At 37.5% G+C, this 24,057-nt stretch overlaps 1 protein-coding gene across 1 annotated transcript in view; it reads left to right on the top strand.

Moving 5' to 3' along the window:
- Window positions 1-10,302, top strand: part of epha10 (EPH receptor A10) — a 40,580-nt gene extending 30,278 nt beyond the window's left edge. The window contains exons 2-3 of the mRNA XM_088933394.1: window positions 8,804-8,868; window positions 9,613-10,302. Of these exons, the coding sequence (XP_088789520.1) occupies window positions 8,804-8,868; window positions 9,613-10,302 (755 nt within the window). The remainder of the gene's footprint in view (window positions 1-8,803; window positions 8,869-9,612) is intronic.
- Window positions 10,303-24,057: the final 13,755 nt, after the last annotated feature.

Raw genomic sequence — 24,057 nt, 5'->3', positions numbered from 1 at the left:
CAAAGCAGTCTGTCTAAGCCCGTGTATCTCTCTTCCTCTCTGCCTCTCTTTATCTTTAGAGGAACTTGGCAGTGAAATATCCTTTTTCCCCTTCTCCAACCTTCAAATTGTTCTTGACGTAGGTGGCAGTGCCTCCTTCTTGCAATAACTAGCTCATGGTGGCAGGGACAAAGAAGAGCATTTTGGGGGATCTAATTTTTTCTGGCACCATCAAGAAATGGTTCCCAATCCATTTCCACAATCGGGAAATGGACAAATTGTCCTTCTTTGGACAAAAAAAAACTGTATGGATGCCTCCTCAAGTCATAATGGAAACATACCTGCTCACTGAGTGGGATAAGATCAGATTTCAGAGGCTAGGTATAAAAAGCTTGGCTTGTATCACCATCCTCCTGGTTTTCCTTTAGCATTAACACACATTAAATAGGAAAAAAATGAAGTCAGCAGTTTTTCACTTAACACAATCTCCTATTTGGTGTCAGAATTTTGAAACTGTAATGAAATTTTCATATTTCTCATTAGAAAGGGGGGGAGTCAAATTTGCCTTGTTAATAGAAAATGAAAAGGTCTCAACTTCTGTGATCATGGTTGCTTGCACGGTGTGAAGATCACCTTGGCACTTGAGCTTTAGAGTGACCCCAATTTAATACTGGGACTATAGCATTATTCCAAAGCCATCTGAGCATAGAGATGCCCGGCTGTACAAAGGCATTTTGCTCTTTAAAGAGAGCCATGCTATAGAAATAAAACTGCGCCAATGCTAATTCATCAAATTGTGATGTCTTCTAGAAATGTTTTTGTATTCCCCAAAATAAATGCATAAATTGAGACGTTCAAGAGACATAAGGGTTTTCAGTGTACAAGGCTATTCTTAACAAGGCTTTCAGAGGAATCATTCAATAATTTAATATGTATAGGTACTGTAGTTGAATTGCATCAATTTTTCATAGGCAACTGGAGTGTTCAAAGTTTTATGTAATCAAACCTACAGTATGCTGAAGTAATTTTTTTACTGTGCAGTATGATCCTTAAGTATCGCTGCTATTAATATAATTTAATCTTCTACATCTCTGTATCCATCAACTGAATTGAAGTTAAAGCACCTTTTAAATATCGGGTGACAGTGATTATTTTGTTTGGATTTTAAGTCTTTTTTTTTGGTCAAAAACACAAGATTAGATACTGTATCTGAGTGCTTTCCAGCGCTCTTTCTGGATTAACCTTGGGCTTCATCCAAGATGGAATAGAAATATATTTATCAGCATATGTGGCCTGCTCTTCCCAAAGCACACTCCTTAATGTGAATTTATTGGTCACACTTAGAAGCTGTAAAACAGAATTTATGTAAGGATATACTTAAGAATATACTTAGTACATAAATATGATTTATATGATATAGTGTTTTTTAGTTTAGACGATGTGCATGTACTGTAATGTAACTATTCTGTTTAGTGCATGTTAGTGGTACAAGGTATATCATTTTAAAAAATACAGTATATTAAAATTGGACTTTTTAAAAAGTTCAAGTACACAGTACATTACTTGAGATGTATTACAAGGATTACTCGGATTTTAATTAATTTTAAAATGTAGGGTAACTCGCAGACAGTAAATGCATTCCCACATTTCTGTCCCTTTTAAATAATGAAATATGTTTCTCTGTCTGTTATATTAAAATGAAAGAGACTAAAATGGGTTCACGTTTGTTGTTGCCACAATACATTTTCCAGACATTTTTATTTAACCCCAGAATTCTTAACCGGTCTGGAAGCAGATCAATTGTCATTATATCGAGCTGAGAAATGCTATACATGAGACATGTCTCCTATGGGAATTGACTGAGCGCAGGGGACGGTACTTCGAGGGTCACACTGTCAGAGGACGTCTGAATGAGCTTACTGCAAGGCAACAGACGAATGTCACAGCTGCACAGCTTTACTGGTTGTATAATGTTATTAACCTTTGTGAAGGTTTTAGAAACTCCTCCCCCTAAGTCAACATACAGTACAGTAGCACATTCAAATTCAATGCCCTGCCAAGTAAATCAAACTGAAATCTGGTTAAATTAATCATGATACATTTAGAGTAATTGCAATGTGTGTGTCATTTCTGAAATACAACTGGATGTTCCTAGTTGGGTGACACGGAGGTGCAGTGGTTAGAATTGGGGCTCTGGGTTCAATACCAGACCTGAGGTGGTGTCTATGAGGAGTTTATACTGTATGTTCTTTCTGTGTCTAAGTGAGTTTCCTCTGGGTGATCTGGGAAAACTGTCCCTGGTGTGAGAATGTGTGTTCTGTGTTTGTATCTGCATGTGCCCTGTGATGGACTGGTGTTCTGTCTCGCGCCCATTGCCTGACAGGATGTTCCCCTGTGGATCTGTATTGGATAAAACGGTTAGAAACTGGATGGATGGAATTCCGTAATTATCACAATGTCAAACACACTAACTGATGAACAAGGAAGGAATTGCAGAACAAAGATTTAAGAATACAAAAGGAGACTACAGAAACCCTGCAAAGCTATATTCATTTCTATAAATTAGAATTGGAAATTTCCTAGGGGAATTCACAGCCGATATTTCGCATCTAATATTTTGCACCTGAAAGTGAATATCACGATGCTATCACTGTGATAAAGGTCCCGCAAACAAAATAAATGATTCATATTGTGAAATATTCCTAGCAGTGCTGTGGATCCAGGAATGAAGAGGTGGATGATGCAAGCTGGGACCCATGGTGATGGTGCACACTTACTGTAAGTCCAGCACCACTGGGGCAAAGTGTTAAGTGAGCTTCCATTGTTATTGGCAAGACCTGTGTCTTTCTTCTGTCTGGTGCAGCAATTCTGTCAAGTCCTGGCATTGAACAGTTTGGAGGACAGGTGTATGAAGTGTTGATGTCTCCTGTGCTACTGCAGCGGGGCATAACAGTAAGTTTGAATTGATCTGGAGCCCTAGCTTTATTACCTTCTGAGGTAAAATTTGTTTTACAGCGCTAATCGTCTAATACAATACAACAAAGACTGACAAACTTTGCCAAAAAAGAAGACAATGCAGCATTGTTTCAGGAGATAAGACAGTTACTTTAATAATAATAATTGCTTACGCTTATATAGCGCTTTTCTGGACACTCCACTCAAAGGGCTTCACAGGTAATGGGGACTCCCCTCCACCACCACCAGTGTGCAGCATCCACCTGGATGATGCGATGGCAGCCATAGTGCGCCAGAACACTTTATAGCGTTTGTCAGTGAGGAACTGAGGTCAAGGAAGGACAACTGAGAAATTGTATGTTTATTTTTTACATTTATAAAAAAAATGGACCAGCTAATAATGGACGGTTGGAAAACCCCACAAGTGTGGAAATTTAATCAACACAGCACGGGGTCGGTCTGTCTGCATGAGTGCTGTTTGAGATGTGCTTCAGCCCTCTCTCAGACAATGCAAACCAGAGCAGGGAGGATACTGTGTACAGTAGATCTTTTACTGATGACTCTCAGAAAATGACTTTGATGATTGTATTTCTCAGGATTAACGCAGAGAGCATACCTCTGTCTTCAGGCACTAAGGAGGTGTGCAGATTGGTTACATTTGCTCAAACATGAAGGCTTCAAGATATTAAAAGACATTACCGATGCCAATCAAAAGAATGTTTTCTTGAATGTATCAGAAATAGTTCAAAGACAGAAGAAGCCTTTACATGATTTAATTATTTTCTTTTTGTGAATTGTATTGCCATATTTACAGTATATATTATTTTTTGAGTTAAAGTTTCTACCATTTCTCCAAACTGTTTTTTTCATGCTCAAAAGTTATAATTCCCGGTTTTCACTTTAGGCCTACCAGATCTGTACGTCCTTTAAAAATAAACTTACACATTCTCTAATATCAATAATGATAATTCCTTGCATTCATGTTGTACGTTTCATCCCATGGGATCCAGAAATCTATTTTTGTATGATTTTCTGCAGATAATGTAAGTAACAAATTAGGGGGGTTTAAATTAAACTTTGCTGTGAAAAGATGCACAGAAGGTTATGTGTATTTATACTGTATAAGATGGCTGTTTTCCATTGATTTAACACAGATTGTGATTTAATAGTAGTTTATCAGGTTTAAAATGAATGGAGCACACCATAATGCAGTCTCAGATGTAGAATTTGTTTTGGTTTAATTGTGGTTGGCAAGAGCTATCAAAAAAGAGCACAGTCTGTGCTGGGAGCTCTTCCTTTTTAATGAAGAACAGGGAAACAGAAGTTTAAGAAGAGCTATTGCATACAAACATGAGGCTGACCTTCCAAAATTGAAGTGTGAAAATAATCCATTTTCCGCTCCACAAAAATTGTCTCAATGAGTGAAGTTCGACAGATATTGTGACAGGCAGGATCACAAAGTGGAATATCACAGGGAGATACTTGGTCATGTCTAGAATTTACAATTATGAATTTAAATGCATACTGTATGGCCTGAGTTTTTGTGGACACCACTGAAAGCTAAAAACCTTTAAGTGTATGATATTGGTGGTAGTCAGACTCTGAGGCACAGAGGCACTAAGTCTTGATGTTCTGAGCTATCCTAGTTTTGGCTGTGTTAATTATATGACTGTGGGCCAGGAGCGTTCCAATATCAAGGACTAGTGAAGTGATAGGAGACATTATAGACTGTAGGTCATTAACTTCATACTTGGAGGGCTTTTCTGGACAGCTTTGAGGCCAAAAGATTTATTTAAATAGTTCAGATCCCATTTAATAGCAGCCTGATTCCTCACACCTGCTTGAACCTTGACAAGTTAATAACTGCTAGAGTTTCAAATACAGACCTAGGAGCTGACTGCCTCTGTCTTTTTAAACTGGTACAGGTGGCAGGGTATTCATTTCCCTGCTAGTGTCACTCTTGTTTCTAAGCCTAACTAAAGTTCAACTTTCTCCTCTGCGGACAGCATTACTTCATGCAAATTTGGTTGATATAGTGGCTCCCCATAGACAGTACACAAATATAGCAAGATGGTGCCCAAATTAAATTAACTCATTATAACTAAGACCTACTATATAAATATCATATTGTATAAACATCAACCATAATTTATAATCATAAGCACTGGATGCAGGCATTTTCTCTTTTGCAGGCTCCCTGACATGGCACAGTTTTTAAAGAATGCATAGACAGAATTTTATTAGGTTTTGAAAAAGAGAGGGTAGCATTCTGGTTAATAATCTCTACTGTCTCCATCGGACTTTCAGTCTGACAAACTGCTTTCCTGCCTTCAGCCTTTCATACATAAGTTTAAATGAACTCTGTTGCTTTCATAAATAGTCTTGTGTTTGAAGTAGAATATGTCTCTATATGAAGCACTGACTTTTTACAGTGAGAACGTGGTTATTTGAATTCTGTAGTTATTTCAAAGTGGTTTATAAAGGTTTATAACCATTTACTGAAAGATGAAATTCCAGAGGAGAGGTGCAATAGTAGGATTAAAATTAAGGAGAATTTTAGTCCTACCATGGCTAATAGAATTATACCAGAATAAACACAGGCTGATGGATACATGAAGGATTTGGAATGTAAATGCTCAAAGCTAGAGGTGAGAGTAATTTCAAATCCTTGCATTATTCTAATAAACAGGAGTACATTTTGTACCTGGATCAAAAGGTTTTTGTCTTGTGTAGTTTTATTCCATGTTTGTATTGTTTTCTGAAAAAACATTTTTTTTCCAAAATACATAACCTTCTCTCTAGTTTCTGATTAGCACAGTGCAGACATACTTTTGACAGCAGTTGTGTGAGTGTTTCTTCAGAAATGCAGATCCTAAAATGTTTTCCTTGGGTTTTTAGACAGTGCAGTGTCTAAAAATGCCACCACGATCCTAGGGGATCTAATTGCATTCACGGATCTACTTAGAATATGTACAAAAAGGCACAATTCAATAAATTATCCAAGGCTGGAAGAGCACTGCACTTCTTGATAAGACCTATCAGTCGGTTGCATACATACCACTTCTTAATGTCTTTCGTTATTCCAGTACCCTCTCAAGAAGCAAATATTTACTTTTTTTGCCTTTCTATCTCTTGAGACTAATGTGTGTCATCGGTGAATAAAATATTCTAAAATCCCTCTTACTGATTTCTATTGCTCTTCCTCAAGTGTGAGGGTATTTCATCTAAATATGCAAAGTGGAGGATTTGCAACAAGTCTTCAGATTTATTTTTATCAGGGCCAGTAACCTTTTTTCCCACATACCGAGGACGTAGATGATTAACTCATTCCTCAGAAGAACATTCTTTAAATACCAGAACAGCAACTGCTAAAAAGGGGAAAAAGAGAAGTGTTACTTATTGTATAGCTCTCATTCTTAATTAAAAAAATCTAAATGTCTGTGTTTGTGAAGTGAAATAAGTATTATTTTTACTGCTTACACCCTGAATGAACACTTTGTAGATGTATAACTTTTTAAATAAATACCCAGACACATTGAGAAAATTGAGCTTTGGAGCACACAATTTTGAAAATCCCCTGGAAATACTGAAATTCTGAAACTGGATCTGTTTGAGCTGGTTTCTGTCCAAGGTGCTGAACCATGTTTTTGCTAAAGATGACAGGCTGTACTACTGAGGACCTTATAGACTACAGATCAAGATTACATAGCTTATCTCTGTTTAAGGGTAAATGCTGTGATCTTTGAATAATTACTGTGTTTGGGCTAATTGGGTCTACATGATAAATGTGCAGTATTTAGTTTTTTGCCTTTTGCACGTTAGGGGTATGTGACATTTCTGGCAGGCATCCACCATATGCACTATATTCCTCCCTCTGCCAGTCTGACCCTATGTGCTTATAGTCTTTTTCATGGTGGGTGTAAAGCACATTATAAGACGTTTTTAGTTTATTCATTACCCTCTCTGTAGTGTCTCAAACTAGAAATGGGATTCATTTGAGATAAATTGAAAATAAATACATTTTTCTTCTCTAGGTATATCTTTATGACTGAATCCAAATATCCAAGTGACTATTATTTTATTGTACTGAATTGCAGTAGAAAAAATGATTCTATTTATTTATAAAGAAATCAAGAAATCATGTAAGGCTTAAAGATTTGGGAATGCAAATAACTTAATCTGACCTTGCAGGAGTGGGTTCTTGGACCGTGCATTTAATCTGTTTCACACAGATACCCATCAACAGAGGAGAATGCTTAACGTGGAAATCCATTGTATTGTGACAGTATGAGAGAAATGACAAAAGGGGGTTTAGAAAAGGGAGCTTATCTTCCCAGATATCGTATCTGTTCATTGGTTCTGCAGAGTCACAAGTATTTTCTGGAAATGTTGCAAAAAAAAGACACTTAAAAACCTTGCAGTTTTGCTTCAATAAAAAAAATGAAACTAGGATTGTGATTTTCAGATTTGTTGTATTGACTTAGTGGATCTTTAATCATACTGTACAATGCATTGTCTAAATTAGCTACCACTGTTATATTTATTCAGCATATTTTCCCCAGAGGAACACACATTTTATACACCTACTCACCAAGTTAAAACTACGGTATTTATTTAGCACCCAAGGATGAAAGACATGAGATGAATTTAATAAATGTGGGAGTTTGCTGCCCAGTGGAAAGGAGAACACCTTTGTGATTTCTTGATCATAACTCACTGATGTTTCCACTGGGACCAATCAGTGTGTCCACATCTGATATGTGTGTCGGTGATGTCAGTATAGGATGATGGAGGCGTTTTTGGAGTACCAAGTGTTTATACAATGAGCTGATATTAATTTATATACTGTATATAGGTCTATATACGGTATGTTAGGTTTTATTTTATTTTTGTACATTTTGTGCACAAAGGGAGGTTTTGGGCAGCAGAGGTACTGTCACCTTGCTCTCCAGCTGGTATGGGCTTCCTGGGAGCAGAGAGACAAGTGTGTGTGGGGTTGAAATGTCAGGAAAATAATGAAGCTTTGGTTTGGGTTTCACACTGTGGTATTATACTGCTGAGAATAGCTTTCTCCGTACTTTTTTCCCATTGCTCTGTGAGCCATTTCAAGCAACTGGAAAAAGCTTTTTACTTAACGGCTGTTAATGCAGAGTCTGTCCCTGCAGGCACACCATTCACTCACCTGCAGTGCTCAGTGTGTCTTCCCCATTCAGTATCTTATCATATCTGTTCAGGACATCCATTGTATGTGATGAGAAAGAAAACAACAAAATCCATTCAAAATGATGAAAGCTATTTATATTTCAAAATTGCACACTCTTATTCCTGGGTCCTTTTTATTAATTTTTAATATATAGAACTTTCAGAAGACTTTGTAAAATGTATATAACAATGATAAAACGTATTTTAAGTGAAATAAGTATTCTTTTTACTTGTTACACCCCTTTGATTTTATGAAATGGTATTATTTAGTAGCTTGACACAAGCACATACTCAGGCTCTTGAAGTGAAACAAAATTCTCTAAAATGAGAAATTAAAAGTTAGGTCTTAAGAATTCAATAGGATGCTTTGTTACTCTTAAATGAATAGAAGCAGTGAATAAGATTAAATCTCTAAACTTCTAGAAAATATTTTTCACAAAAAAGTAACAATGTAACTTGAAAGTATATATAAATTATATTGATTTTTTGGGGTTTTTATTTATATCTTTGAAAAGTACATACTTTATTTAACTTAATTGGCTCTTCTTTAAATTGGTGCATGTGTAAGGCGGTATATTTGAAACTGATGGCTTCACTTAAGTCACCATTTAAATCTTCTGTGATTGTCGTGAAAAATATCCTGATGTATCCTCTGTTTACATTGTAGTTCTTTTGCTGAATTCAAAAGAGTCACAGGCAGAGCTGGGCTGGACCTCCCACCCATCAAATGGAGTAAGTGTTTATTTTATAACTCTTAAGCCACAGTGTGGTAATGTTTGTTCTCAGATGTATAGCTTTTGCACTGCTGAATCTTTCAAGTGTTGTGACTTAAGGCATCTAGAGGACAGTCTTGGCACTGGAAACTTCTATGGTCGTGTCACTTTTCATTGTGGCCTCAGTTTTATGTCTCATTCCAGTGAAGGAATGAGTGTTGCTCAGGATGGCAAAGCCAAGGTTGACCTAGCAAGAATTCCAGAATTTTCCAGACCCACCAAATCTTCCTTCTCGTGCTACCATTTTCTATTTGTATTCTCTTCATCATTTGCTTATTGTCTTGTGCTGGTGTATTCTTTTTTGTCATTTACTTATTTTGCTGTGGTGGGAAAATTTTAATGAACTTCAGCGAATGAAAAATTGAATTAAATGTTTGTTTCTTTGATTGAATTAGAAGAGTCATAATATATCTATAGAATAACCCAAGTTTGTTTTCCTACTGTATATAGCAAAAAACATTTTTTAATCTAAATGCATTGTGTATACTGTATGTCCTTGTCCAGAGTTTTACAATTTTTGTTGGTTTGTGGAGTGTGTCGTATTGCTGATTGTTGTTTATCCTGTTAATTTGTCATGCAACAGCAACTGAACACAATCTGAGCTTGTGTTGCCGATTAAGGAAATGTATTTAGGGCCTGCGGGGTGTACAGTAGGGAACGTTTGTAGTGGGGACTGAAAGGTTTGCATGCTCTCTCCCTGCAGTGGGAAGAGATCAGTGGAGTGGATGAAAATTACAAGCCGATTCGGACATACCAAGTCTGCAACGTCATGGAGCCCAACCAGAATAACTGGCTGCAGACGGGCTGGATTGCTCGGCTGAATGGCCAGCGCATCTTTATTGAGCTCAAGTTCACACTGAGGGATTGTAACAGCATTCCAGGAGTGGTGGGGACATGCAAAGAGACGTTTAACCTGCACTACATTGAGTCAGACACAGACTTGGGTCGGAGCATCAGAGAAAGCAAGTACATCAAAATCGATACCATCGCCGCTGACGAGAGCTTCACTCAAGGCGATCTGGGGGAGCGGAAGATGAAGCTCAACACCGAAGTCCGAGAAATCGGACACCTCAACAGGAGGGGATTTCATCTGGGGTTCCAAGACGTGGGGGCCTGCGTGGCTCTTGTGTCCGTGAGGGTCTATTACAAGAAATGTCTTTCCACAGTGCAGAACCTGGCCATATTTCCTGATACCATTGCAGAGGCAGCCTTCTCTACCCTGGTGGAAGTCAGGGGGACCTGTGTCAATAACTCGGAGGTGGACATGGATAACCCACCTAGAATGCATTGCAGTGCAGAGGGGGAGTGGCTTGTTCCCATTGGGAAGTGTAGCTGCAGCGCCGGCTACGAGGAAGGACACAGCAGCTGTGAAGGTAAAACCCCCTTTGCTTGACTACAGGGTGCTTTCTCAATGGAGTGTGTAATGAAGGTTGGGGAAGAAGGTTAGATCCCAATCTTGCACACTTCTGCTCACCTGCATATCCCTGCATGTCTTGCACCCAGGACTTCCTTTGGCGTATCTCTTTCGCATCCCCCCTGCCTCCCCATCCACACCTTTGCAGTTCCCTAGCTCAGTTCTTGCACTAGTGAGGTTGTGGTCCTTCAGACAGTTTGCTATTCTCTGAGCTAGGTGAGTCACACCAAATACTTTACACATATTTAATTTTTCCCTTGCATTCATGGTTAGGATCTATACTGAATTATAACTTTGTAATAAAATTAGAACTTCAGCTCTCATAATGGGTATAGTTAGTGTTGATGATGAATAGTTAGTGTGATGAATCAGTCTTAATGTTAGACCTTTTAATTTGCTTTTTTCTTTGACAAGGTGAACTGTCAAAAACAATAGCTTTGATCAGACTGTAACTGTGAGTGCTGTGACCTATGGTGACTCATCAGTGTGTGACTCAGAAACTCTTGTGAGTCCCCCTCATGCAGTGTGGGGTGGCACAAGTAGAAGCCAAGATCCAAGTCAGCTCTCAGAACTGATGTCACTTGATTGTTGCGAAATTGACACCATTGTAGAACTCTGTGGTAAGTTTCCCTTGACTTCACAATATACAATGCCAATTGTTCTACTTTAGAAGTCCTGTACACATCTTGGTCCATCTGAACAGGCCATCTTGTGTGATTATGCAATGCAATAGGTGTAAATATCACACTAAGTTGTACATTTCCTGCAAGGAAATTAAGTCTAAAATTCTGATATATCCTTCTGTGAAAAGCACCTGGAATGAGGCCAGTGTTTTTTACTGTGGCACTGGTGAGAAACCCTGTTTAAAACTTTTTCGTACTGTATCATTTATAGAAGAACTTGCGGATGGCTTAAAATGAGAGATGAAAATAATATCCTTATAAGATAAAATACATGATGTCTGTACAGATGAAACACATGAACAGGGGTACAATTTATAGGATTTTCTGTGCTATATAATATATTAGAATACACATTTTTATTTCACATTTTTTTTATCTTTTTACTTTTAACTTACTCTGGAATGCTTATCCCTTTGCATTGTGCATGCTGACACAGCACCCAGATCTAATGAAATACTGTGCAAAAAGCTGACATCTTGGACACAACAGGAGTTATAACAGATATATGTTATAAACTTAAATAATTTACTCAATGTCTCCACTAGTGATTCTTTTCATTTTAACGGTTTTAAATAATAATAACTTCTTCCATAGTACTATATATTGCTTTCATCTCAAAAGCTCCTAGATCTCTATATACTGTATATGGAAGTGGTCCCACTTCATCCACCACTCAAATGCACATACATTGGCATGGCAACCATTCTGCACAAACAAAAACAGCTCCAATGCATACAGTGCCCTCCTTATTGATCCATACCCCTGATGCAGGAGGATCAAAAAGCCTCATACGGGTGAATGAAGTGTGGATTGTATAATGTTCTCACTTAGTTTTAATAATTCAGGTGGGTAGCTGCGTCAGCATGCGTAGGCTTCAAAGGAACAAGTAATAGGTTTATTCCATGCTGAAAAAAAAGAAGAAAGAAAACACAACGTTTTGGCCGTGGAGCCTTCTTCAGGTGTTGTCACACACCTGAAGGTGTCACACTTCTAAATTTTCCTTTAAATACAATTCAGCAAAACAAATGTACAGCAACATTCCGCTCTTTGGAAGTACAGTAGAAGACTCAGAGCTTTTTGTTTTCCATGAGGTAGAAAAGGAGATAATAGAGAACATTGAGTAGTAGCATGCATCATATGGTTCAGGTCAGATAGCTCTTCAGAGACTACAGGCAAATGGTCCTTGTCTCCCACAAGTTGGCTATAGAATGGCTATAGCTATAGAATGGGATGGCTATAGAAGAATCCGCCAAAAAACTGATCGGCCATTATCTGATGTAGTGTCCATTATTATGACATACTAAGACTACTTGTATAGTGGTCATCCAGCATACCAGTGGCAACCATGAATTCCAAAACCGCAGATGGAGATCTCTAATACACAATGGCATCATCAGATTACAAAGTGTCAATATCGCTTCTAGTCACCTGCGTGAATGTGGCATGTGCTACTGGTTTGCAGGGCCTCTGCTGAAGATGAGCCACAATACTGTATGTGGTGACTCAAACCTGCCATACTGTACAGGACCATTGACACAATGTTTCATGGTCAGGGGGAATTAAAATTAAAACAGAACTATAGCATGGAGAAGCCAAAGATCAGGCTGAGAAAGCATTCATTCCCACAGAGACAAAGTATGATTGGTCTGTTGTGTTTTAGGGACGTTGTGCATTACCAGTCCTGGAACCCCTTTCAAACTCCCAAAAGGTTCCAGGTTCAAGAATGTCAAACTTCAAACTTCCAGAATGTACCAGGTATCTTTGCCACTTCGTTCATTCTGTAAAGAAGCTCAAGCTTGGCTGGAAATGTACCCTGACAATTATCCAAACAAAGCCTCCAAATCAGCAAAGTAGTGGTTGCAAAATGTTGTTGACCGACCATCTCGATCTCCATACAGTACCTCAATCCAACTTAACACTGTCTTTAAACTGTCTCTAAAGGAGGCAGTTCACTAAGAGAAACCAAAAGGTCTGAAGAGCAATTCCACATGAAGCAATATTCATAAATTCTCACTGTGAAGGGCCTGAACCTTATAGCCATGCTAAGGGAGTCTAGTGTCTAGTGAGTGCCTTTCTTGCTAGAGTAGAATTGACAAAATACTACCTACATTGGTGTAACTAAAAGTTACCCATATGTTTTCTGGACCTTAAATGTTTTTGACAGGTGTGGCTTATCTCTATGCAATGCCTTAAGACTAGCGTAAAGCATGTTTAGAACTTTTTAAGCTTTTTTTATTTGATGTACTTTGCTCCTATTTCATCAAGAGTGTGAATACATTTGAAGGGCACCGTACGCAGGTCAGATAGGAAATTTATGCAGTTCAGATTTAAGAAGTGAAAGCTGAAATTTAGCCAGGACACCAGGGTTAACACCCCAGCTCCTACTGTACAAACACTGCTATGGGATATTTTAACAATCAGGCAATCAGAACCCTGGTTTAGTATCTCATTTGAAGGATAGTAACTCTAATAGTCCAGAATCCCCTATCATAATACAGAAGAATGAAATGCAAATTCAAGTTCAGAGTTTTGTATCTAATATTTCTGCACTTCATTATCCCTATAAAAGAACATATAAAGAGGAAAATTGCATTTCAAACAGAATTTTTCAAAGGATGGAAATGGCATTGACTCCCATTTAAATGAAGTGCATGTTATTTGTCAGTGAGCATTAGATTGAGGCCTGTGTGGGCTACTACTGTTAAACATCCATTATTTAAAATAATTTAAAGTTTTATAAGGATGTTTTAATAGCATGAATATACAATCATGTGCAGCTCCAGGATTTTAGATGGCATTGATCTTCAGTGATGCTTGATTAAGCTTTAGAATTAGAAGTGAGCTAGTCCTGTAGGTGGTTTTTCACAAGACTCAGACATCTTTCTTTACAGGTTCAATAATGTATTGAAAAGATAATGATGATCTTTTGATTTTATAAGAAGGTTGAGGCCATGGAGCTTGTTATTCGCAGTCAATTCCCTCATTAGTTTTTGTGCCATTTTTTCTGATGTTAATGATATAATCCTGAATAATTGCACCATAGATCAACTGTCCATAAACATATTAGGTACATAATTAATGCTTTTAATCTTGATATAGTGATAGATGACTGGATAGAATTATATTAATAGAGTTTACGTAGACCTAACAAATTGCTGGCCCATCTACATTATGTACTGCAAATTGTAACAGTTGTTAATTGTAAATGCTGGACAGTGCTTGATTGCAAGTAGCCTCTTCCTCTTGACCAGGGAATTAAAATTAAATTAAAAATTTAAAGGGACTTCTATTATCTAAGAACAGGTAAACTAATGTGTAGCAACACCTGGATGTTGCGACAGCCGCCAGAGTTTGCCAGTACGCTCCACACACACCAGCTGTCAGTGGGGAGGAGAACAGAGTAAAGAGGCCAGTTCATAGTTGGTGATTATTAGGAGGCCATGATTTTTAAGGGCCAATGGGAAATTTAAAGACCACAGAGAGTCAGGGCCTCACTTTTACGCCCCATCCGGAGGACGGCGCCTTTTTAGGACCCACATAGACGACAGGGTGAGCGCCCCCTACTGGCCACACCAGCACCTCTTCCAGCAGCAACCTTGGTTTTTCCCAGGTGGTCTGTCATCCAGGTACTGACCAGGCTCACACCTGCTGAGCTTCGGTGGGCTGCCAGTTGTATGTTGCAGGGTGATATGGCTACTGGGGCCAAGGGAAATTACGATTTATTATAATTCCTAAATATTTTCAATAAAGATGAAATATTTACAAAGGAAATTGTCAGATAGCAGTAATGGAAAAACTGAATATGTTTACAGTTATCCCAGGGGGGAGTTAAAGTGATCCAGTGTAGTATTTGTGTTAGTGTATTATAGGGAGCTAAAAGGATAGAAGAAGTGATACTGTAGCTTGATAAATAAATGATGAGGCATAATGAAGGCCTTGTTATTCATTCAGTAACTAAGGGGAGGGATGTCAGTATGTTAATAAATACACAAACCTGAAATGTAATTAACCATCAGAGGCCAGTGATTTGGGTGTAGAATACAGAAGGCATTTAGTGGTAATGAGTACAAACTTGGAAAACAAGTACTTATTTACGGGTGTACCTCAAAGAGAAAAATCACTCCTGAGAAGAAATAAAAGGTAATTTATTGTCTCTCGTTTCTTTTCCTCTTCCATTTCTTTCTGTCATTTTTAATTATTTCTTAGAAAATGTCAAGCTTCATGCATTTGTATTTTTATGAATAAGAACTATCCCAAGCGCCAAAGGAAATATTTATTTTTTTATTATTGTAAACTTGTATTAATAAATCTTGTATTCATAAATGTTTGCATATCAGACTGAATAAAAACCAACATTTTTTTGATTGTTTGTTGGGATAGCAGTGACATTACATTATTTTTTCTGAACATGTTACGTTTCAAGGTAAGAAAGCATGAGTACTAGGGCTTATAAGAAAATAAAAAATAATCACTATTATGTTTGAAATAAAACAATCTATCACAGTTTCATTACATTTTTAAACAATAATTGGATGCAAACATAAATTTTCATTTTTTACTGTATGTTGAATCAATAGTGCCCACTTTAAATGTAACAGCGATCACACAGAGACTGTCACTGTAATACTGTAGGTTCAAATGAGCCCTGTTACAATATTATTTTTGATGACAAATATTGATATTGATTACAAATATTGGCATTGTATGAATATAGATCAATTAAATAGAATTTACCTTTATATGTCCTACAAGTACTTTACATCTTACAATTGTATAATGCATGTAACAAAAGAATTAACCCATATTAAATTTAAGATCAGCCAAATTCACTTATTTTATGTTATGAACAATAAATGATAAAGAGCAAAACATATTTAACTCATGTCTTAGGAAAGTGCTCCCCGTAATATAGAACTTTACATTTGTCACTGACTTTCCAAAGCTATAGAGGTATATTGTATTATGTTTGTGGAATGAATGAACGGTGCTTTTTAACAGTATTCAGTATATGTAAATTAGTGTACTCAGCATGCTGTTAAGGGTTCGGTAAGAGGGACCGAACCAGTGAGTGAACCCACTTGCAGGAGCGAACAAAGCCAAGCCGTAATCCAAAAGCAAACCGTAATTGTAGGAACGAGCCGGGAGTCCAGGGGAAGCCAGATATCCGAAAGGGAACGAGTACTGAAGCCGAAGCGTAATCCGAAGTCGTAGTCAGTAGAGCAATCCGATAATCCAGGGGTAGCCAGTGATCCAAAACAGAACGAAAGTAACCAATCCAAGCCGAGATCCGAAAAGCTGAAGTCCAAAGAGAAAAACCGCAAACCGAAAGCCAAGACGAACACAGAGTAGAAGTAGCGCAACCAGGAAGCTCGAACGGAAAAACCAATACTGAGCAACGAGGTAGGGAAGGACAGGTGTTTAAGTAGGATGAGACGGGGGTGTGGTGGTGAATGGGAAAACTAATAGGTGAACTGATGGATAGGGGCTACGCCTACTTCTGCCTCCTCCGTTGCCGGGAGGCAGGGATCGTAACACATGCTGGTATTTTCTTTCATTGCATGGAAAATTCTGAACCTACAGATCAATAATTAAATCTACAGTATCAGGTACAGTTATGGAAAGAGCCATGAAACTCCATTGTACTCCATTTTAGTGTTTAGGGTTTCTTCTAACCTTGAAGAAAAATGGTGATTTCTTTTCTCTTGTATGTAATTGGAAGCATTTTGTGAATAATGATTTTGAAAACTTTTGAACAAAATAGGAACTACTGTAGATGAATAACAATTTGTCATATGGTAAATGGATTTTTGCATTAGCTGACTGAAAATGTGAGTGGGTCATTAGGTTCATAGAAAAAAGTATTTAACTTTGTCATTTTCATGGGCCATAAAAGGTTCTTTCTTCACAATTTTATACACAAAACAATTCATTTCCCCATTTCTCTTCTTGACTGGAGGACGACTGCTTGAATTAGGCTATATCCTAAAAATAATGATCTCACTAAAAGAGAGTACAGGGCTGTCATCGTGTACTCGGTTAAGGAGGGTGAAAAACTAAAAATGAAAAGTATAAAAAAACTTGAACTTGACAGTAACAAAGCAGTAAGCTGAGTTCCAGTGTAGGCATGAGTCCCTTAATAATTGCTTGGGTCAAGGCTTTGATGCAGTGGGTCAGCACATTTAGAAAGATGGGAGGATGCCAGAGGCTGTCGATTTCCAAGGAAGTGTCACGATGATCACCCCTGAACGTTGGGATATATTTAATATTTCTGCATCGTGGCTGCTCAAGACTGGCACCGGTGCAAGAAATTGTGCTTTTAGTCTGTTACAGTCCAGCGAAACGTCGTGACCATCTGATCCCAGGTGAGGATAAATTTACCCTAAATGTAAGCTGTTGATGTTCCAGGAGTCTCCAACAATAAAAAAAAGCCACACTCGCCCATCTGCAGATCAGATCAGAGCAACCTTTTTTATACAGTCCTGAGAACTGATTATATACCCCCCATAAGACTACCGCTGCCGGGAAATTAATTCTGATTTGAAAAACATAACTTGAGCCATGAAGCAGAAAGGAAAGGGAGGGTCATATAGGTCTGAAGGGAATTTCTGTGTTATTCAAGCCAGCGTTCGTAAGAGTGGTTTGTAAGAAACTGTTTCACTCACTGCTAAGTTCAAAACTGGTCCTGAGCGAAGTCAGACCAAAGTCAGACCGTCTTGGTATATGGCTTGCAGAAAACCTGAAAAACCCACAAAGGTCCAGCTCAAGTGGCAGCTTGAAGAACGCTGGTTTTCCTATTATGAAATATTTGAAGGTGAAATGATCACAGTGATGAAAGTCAAGGGGTCCTAGTGGCGAAGACTTTCTGATTAGAGCTTACCCTTGTCTCTGCTGAATAATTCCTATTGAAGAGATGATTCATTTCCTGTATAACTTTGAATGTTCTTTTTTTATTGGGTTGAAACATGCCATGTTGGGAAAGATGAGGAAATCTTTAGGCACATTTGTAGACATTTACATGTTCTTTAATCCGCATTTTGTTGTTAAATGCATTGTACAGTGTTCATTAAAGCTCATCTGCATGACTGCAAGGAGACAATATGTTTTTCTAATATTTGGCCCTACTCTCTGGTTATATAAGACGAGCATAAATCAGTGTGCACACCTAGAGCCATAATCACAGAGCACCTTCTGCCTGGCTGAATCTGCAAGACTGCCTCCTTGGGAATTCTAAACCAAGGCTACCACGCATTAAAATAAAACAATAAGAACGGATTATTTTGGGAAATACTTTCAGGACCTCTCAGAAACAGCTCCTTTTGATCAATTTTGATTGGTTTGCGGATACCATGTTTTGAGTTGTGACGTCTTTAATTTATCTTTCTCGCTTAAGGCTTAATTTCCTAATAGATCCGGTGTTTGTTGGTAGTTATCAGATAGTCTGAGGATGGTTTAAAAACAGTTTATGGTCTAGACAATTGGGGGCTCATTCACAGAGATTTAATGTTCCAATGTTAAATGAAAATACAAGCTGTAATGAGATGGGTCTTCCTATTGGATGATGCCTCTAAGTTTAATAACAGTACAGGACAACGGTGCTAAGAATTTTATCAATCTTTTGATGAGGACAGGATTGGCTTTATTTGGCGAAGTGCGGTTAAGTGCGGTAAAGTGCTTGAGCTCAAAATCAAATTCCAAAATGTCAGCACCTTATGATTCTGTACAGGCAGACAAAAACAGCCAGAGAAGCCAGAGTTTAAAAGCTGCAGAAGCAGTGTTACACCTGGGCCAGGTTGAGCAAGTGCTGGTCTAATGGGTGAGTACTCTCTCTGACATTCTGAGTAGGGTTTGCCTTGTCTGATAAAGCACTTCAGTATTCCCTTACAAACTGTTACAAGATTAACTCCTCTTCTGAATCAAGTGTAAAAGAGGGCAATGTTTTATCAGTGCAAGTCCAAATTGTATTTTAAAGTATTTTAAAAAGATTGAATGTCTCTTTACTGAGCCATTATTGAAATAACCTTCTATCTAAAACTTAATTTACCTGCTACAAATGGCCATTCATGGTGAAACAAGTTATATTTTTATCAATGGCTTTGGATCTGTGATGGCCAGACATTTATCATTCTGTACAGTATATCAGCCCTGTTATACTTTACAATCCGTACAGTGATCTGTTTTTGCCTCTGGGTAAAAACAGTCACGTTTACATAACTTGTGCTCAGGTAGGCAGGCAACATGAGCAAACTGGAATTTTGAGCTTTTCCTATAATTTTTCTGAAGAATTCAGCTGTGCTTTGACCAGCCTGACAAATACTGTCCAGAACAAGATTTGATTAATTTTATGTACAACAGTCCAAAAACAGCCAAGGCCATATTAACACCTTTTCAAACTGTGCTTATCCAAGTTGAATTAGGAGCCCTGTGCAGGTGAACAGGTTAACTGGACTTGTTTATAAAATCACTTTACTTAATTTGCTATCAGAGAATTAACTGTAAAAGCATTTGCTATCTAACTGCCTTGGTGAGATCTTGTTATTGTTCACAGCTTTCAGTGCCTTGCCTGGCAATATGCCACATTTAGCCATCTGTTTGAAGTTAGGAATTTACATAGGTAGTCCCAGCAGACATTTGCTAATGTTTCAGATTTCTTTGTGTTGAATTTAAATAATAAATATTCTCTTAGGATGCATATTTGAAGTAAATTAGTGGCCGCGTGGAGGGGGTTGTTACCCTTAGAGAACATCTAAACTTTCATGGGACAGTCATATTATTTGTGCACCACAACCCAAATGAATCTTTTATTAATTGGTATCTTTTATATTCACAGACACACACACACATCCAAGCACATGTGTATGACTGAACTACTGTAAGTCCAGCTTTCAGCTTGATTGTACCATAGTCATCAGGGTGATTTTTTCTCCTCTTTTATTTTTCAACATTAAAGGTTGCAATAGTATATATGAAAAGATATATATTTATCTATATCTAGATCTATTTTTTATAAGGAGAAAAAAGACACTGATGCAGTAGAAGGATTTTTATCCTTGTGCTGAAATACAGGAGGTGTCTTAACAGCCAGATCCATTCATTGTTTAACTTCTTCAATTTTGCATTGGAATTACCTATTAAAAAAAAAGTAACCAGGTCCATATTTAGATTGTTGATGTAAATATCTATGATGATATTTTCAGTTCAGTTTGAAGCCTGTACATAACGTACCTAAATAAAACATGGTTTAGTCCCACATTCTTTGTACCGTACTGTAAATGTGCTGGATTATTTAAAGAAATTGTTACACCTAACCTATTGCTTTACTGTACATGCGCATCAGTTTAAAAAATGAAGACATGAAAAAATTAACTTCTAAAAGTGATACTATCTATAATATTTTCCAGCTTTGTCCTTTTTAGGATCATTATATTTTCTGTGACTTTATCTTAAGGTCCAAGCTCTTAGTCTCTCACCTGTGGAATCGACCTTTAATATGCTTTTGGAAAAGGCTGTCCCTGAGTATCATACACTTGTTCTTGTCAAACAACAACAACAACAACAACAACAAATATGTCTATAATATCTTAAATGTGTTGTTCTTTTAGCCAGAATTTAGGGATACTACTGTATATTCAGTAATCATAGTGTTCTTCTTTATAGCATTTGCAGTTTGAGCACAGAAACACTTGAATTTATCCATTTCCATGAAGGCTGTGCACAGCTAGGCCTTTAGAGATCTTGAAGTGTGCCTTGTGTACCAATGGAAGAGATTTATGACACGTGACCGGTGCAGGCTTTGAACATTTTAAGGATAGCATGAAGTTATCATGAAACATCTATATACAATGACTATTAAACGTTTTCACACACTTATGACTTTTTCACATTTATTCTGTTACACTACAGAATCATCCATTCATTCATTTCTAACCGCTGTATCCAATATAGGGTTGCAGGGGAGACAGAGTCTATCCCTGCAAGCAATGGGCACAAGGCAGGACACATCCTGGGTGGGACGCCAGTCCATCACAGTCACAGTCACAAACAACGCTCACCTCAGGGCCAATTTTCCCAGAAGCCAATTAACCTACCAGTACAGTATGTCTTTGGACTGTGGGAGGAAACCAGAGCACCTGGCACAACCTCCAAAAGCTAGAGGTTGTAAAAGTGGAAAGCAGTTGAACTTTATTTTTTAATCGTCATAGCTATACCACATTTAAATAAAGTCTAAATTTTGATTATTTTGATCTTTTGTCTGTGAGGAGAGGGGGGCATTTTATGTTTTTAAGTTTTGATTGCCATTATATAAAACTGCTCATCTGTCTTGCTTATTTTCCCTGGTTTTCCTAGTTTGTCTCAGGTTATCAGGTTATAGGCTGTATTACTGTATATTTCTGTGCTTTTAGCAAAGTATACTACTACAAAACTACAGGTAGCATTACATATGAAAACAAAAAGTGTCTCATTATTTGTGTTTTAGGCCTTGATTTTAGAGTTTAACAACACTCACCACATACTTTTTTCTACTGAGTAAATGCTCATCATAGACTGATAATTTGATGTTTTTGCTTCTTCTCTTATGATAATGCAATTTACAAATGAAGTGTTACATTGGTACCTCATTATAATGAGCTTCAATTACTCTACTCAATTTGTGGTTTTCCAGACAACTGTGTTATAACAAGAAAGTGCTGATTGGTGAACATGATTCTAAAACAGAGCAGGGCTGTTTAATTCAGTGTGTAGTTATAGCGTATTCCCCATAGCTCTCACATTTATTTAGAGTGTATACCCTATTTAGTAAGAATAAATAAGAAAACAGTTTATATGCTCATTATTGGGTGTACAGCATATTTTCAGAATTTTCCCCCAGAGTTTCATTAATGAGTTGTTAGCTACTTCATCTTGTTATGTAGACAACTGCTAGCGATATCATATTATTCACTCGGAACTCGGTTCAAATCTGAACTTAAAAAAACTAATTAATCAAGTAATGATTGATGGGAGTGTAAGGGTTTTTTGCCTCCTGCTCACTCAAATCCCAGAATTATCCAGCGCCTGAAATCACCCACTGTTTGCAGGAATGGGCTGAGTTCTTGGCGTTTTGAATGCTGTGTCTGAGGGATCAGAAGTTGTTGATAAGTGCATTCCTGTGCAACATAAGCTCCTGAGAATGAGAGGAGCTTCTCGGATTGCACTTCTTAACTTTGTGTGGAAATCTGAGTCGAGAAGCAGATATTCCAGCTGCATAACTGCAGTTAAGGTACTGCATGTCCTCCATTCCCTCTGAAACCCGATGAGGCGCTCACAATGTTTTGTTCCCCATGTTGAGAAGCTGATCAAAACCTATTTAAATAATCTGTTGAAATTTGTTTGGAATTCATGTCACTAGTCCACAAATTTAAAATAATATATCATATATTAGTTGAATGGTTTTTGCTCCTTCTTTGGGAGTGCCTTGTGAAACTGAATTTGTGAAACATGTCATAATGCAAAATCTTGCCCAAACTACTGTATATTGAATAGCATTATAATCTGATGGGGTTCATACAGTGTACCTATAATGACTGCAGTACTAGCACTATTGAGAAGAATCACTTTGAGACCCCCAGCCGAACTTTGCTGACAGTGTTTTCCTGTTTAACATTTCTGTGGAGAACTCTTAAATGCCACCAAACCACCGCAGAGTTTAATGGTATTTTGTGATACAAACAAAATGTTCTTTTGGTGTAGTTAGGACAACATACTGTACATGTGTTGTAATATGATCTGATTTCTTGAAGTGGCTTTTTTGTAAAAAAAAGTAAGATTTGCAAAGAATATAGAATGTAATAAGCTTTCTCAGACATTAGAAGTCTGGAATGACTGCATGATTACAGTTATATTTGTTCGACTGTCCTGTTTGTATTGTTGACGGTGTATAGTACCCACCTCAAGTGGTCCTTGATGTAAAAATCCACCTTAGAAGAGTCTTCTGATACATTGTTTTATCTCAGACAAAGGAAAATAATGCAGGACTGAAACACTAGCATGTACAGATAATTCATAATTTTTCAGTCTTGCTAGCATCACATGTAAACTTCAGTATTGCAAACACTGGGGACATTATTGTCAACATTCCATGTTATATTTGTTCTTATTCTTAGAATGTCTTTAATCACAAAGAGCAATATGATTTCATAAAATAAATTCACTGGGTCCCAAACTATTTAGTATGCTTGGATTAACAGTAGCAAATGACCCATATTAATTTTGAACATTCTGATCTGTATCTGAATGATCAGACACTGTAATAATTTTTCTTTACTGCTCAGACACAGATTATGGATAAAATTGATTTAAGCTCACTGAGGTATGCAATGTAGAGCAGTTTGATGTGAGTTGGTATTCAAGAGTGTATTAACCGCACCTAATCTGTCACTTTTAGTTGCTATGGTTGTAATAGCCTGGAAGTGGAATAAGAAAAGTTAAAAATGAGAGGAGGCCACTGAGCCTAACTTGTTCATTTGGTTTCTAGTAGCTTAATGATCCAAGTATTCCATCAAGCTGATATTTAAAGGATATTGTGGAGACAGCTTCAACAGTGTGAATTTCTCACACAGGTATTTAGCAAGAATCATTTCCCCCCATTTTTAAAGTTGGCAATGTAAAACTGAAAAATAATATTAAGAAAATGAAAAATCACAATTGCGGCATTTGGTTCTTACAGAATACATAGACTTCAGAAGATTTCTGAGCCTTACTGTACTGTACATAGTATAAATGGTGAGACAGGAGCCTGTTTCTGATACTCAAAGAATTGTACAAAATCTGACAAAAGTATTGGCTGAAGCACATAAACTCCCTGTGTCATAGTTTCATGTTACAACAGTGGTACAGTATACTGTATACAGTAGTAGGTTTTGAGAGACCTCGTGTCATGCCCTGTACACCTAGAGGGCGCTCTACTTCTGTCCTGTTCCTAGTTCCCTGTGATTATTCATGTCTTTCTGGTATGTCTTGTTGTGTAGCCTATTTACTTTCTGTGTCTGCTCTGCTCCTGGCTCAGCATTGAGGG

Source organism: Atractosteus spatula, chromosome 14, assembly GCF_055471065.1.
Source record: "Atractosteus spatula isolate fAtrSpa1 chromosome 14, fAtrSpa1.hap1, whole genome shotgun sequence".
Lineage (NCBI taxonomy): Eukaryota > Metazoa > Chordata > Actinopteri > Semionotiformes > Lepisosteidae > Atractosteus > Atractosteus spatula.
This window is presented reverse-complemented; position numbering and strand designations above follow the sequence as displayed.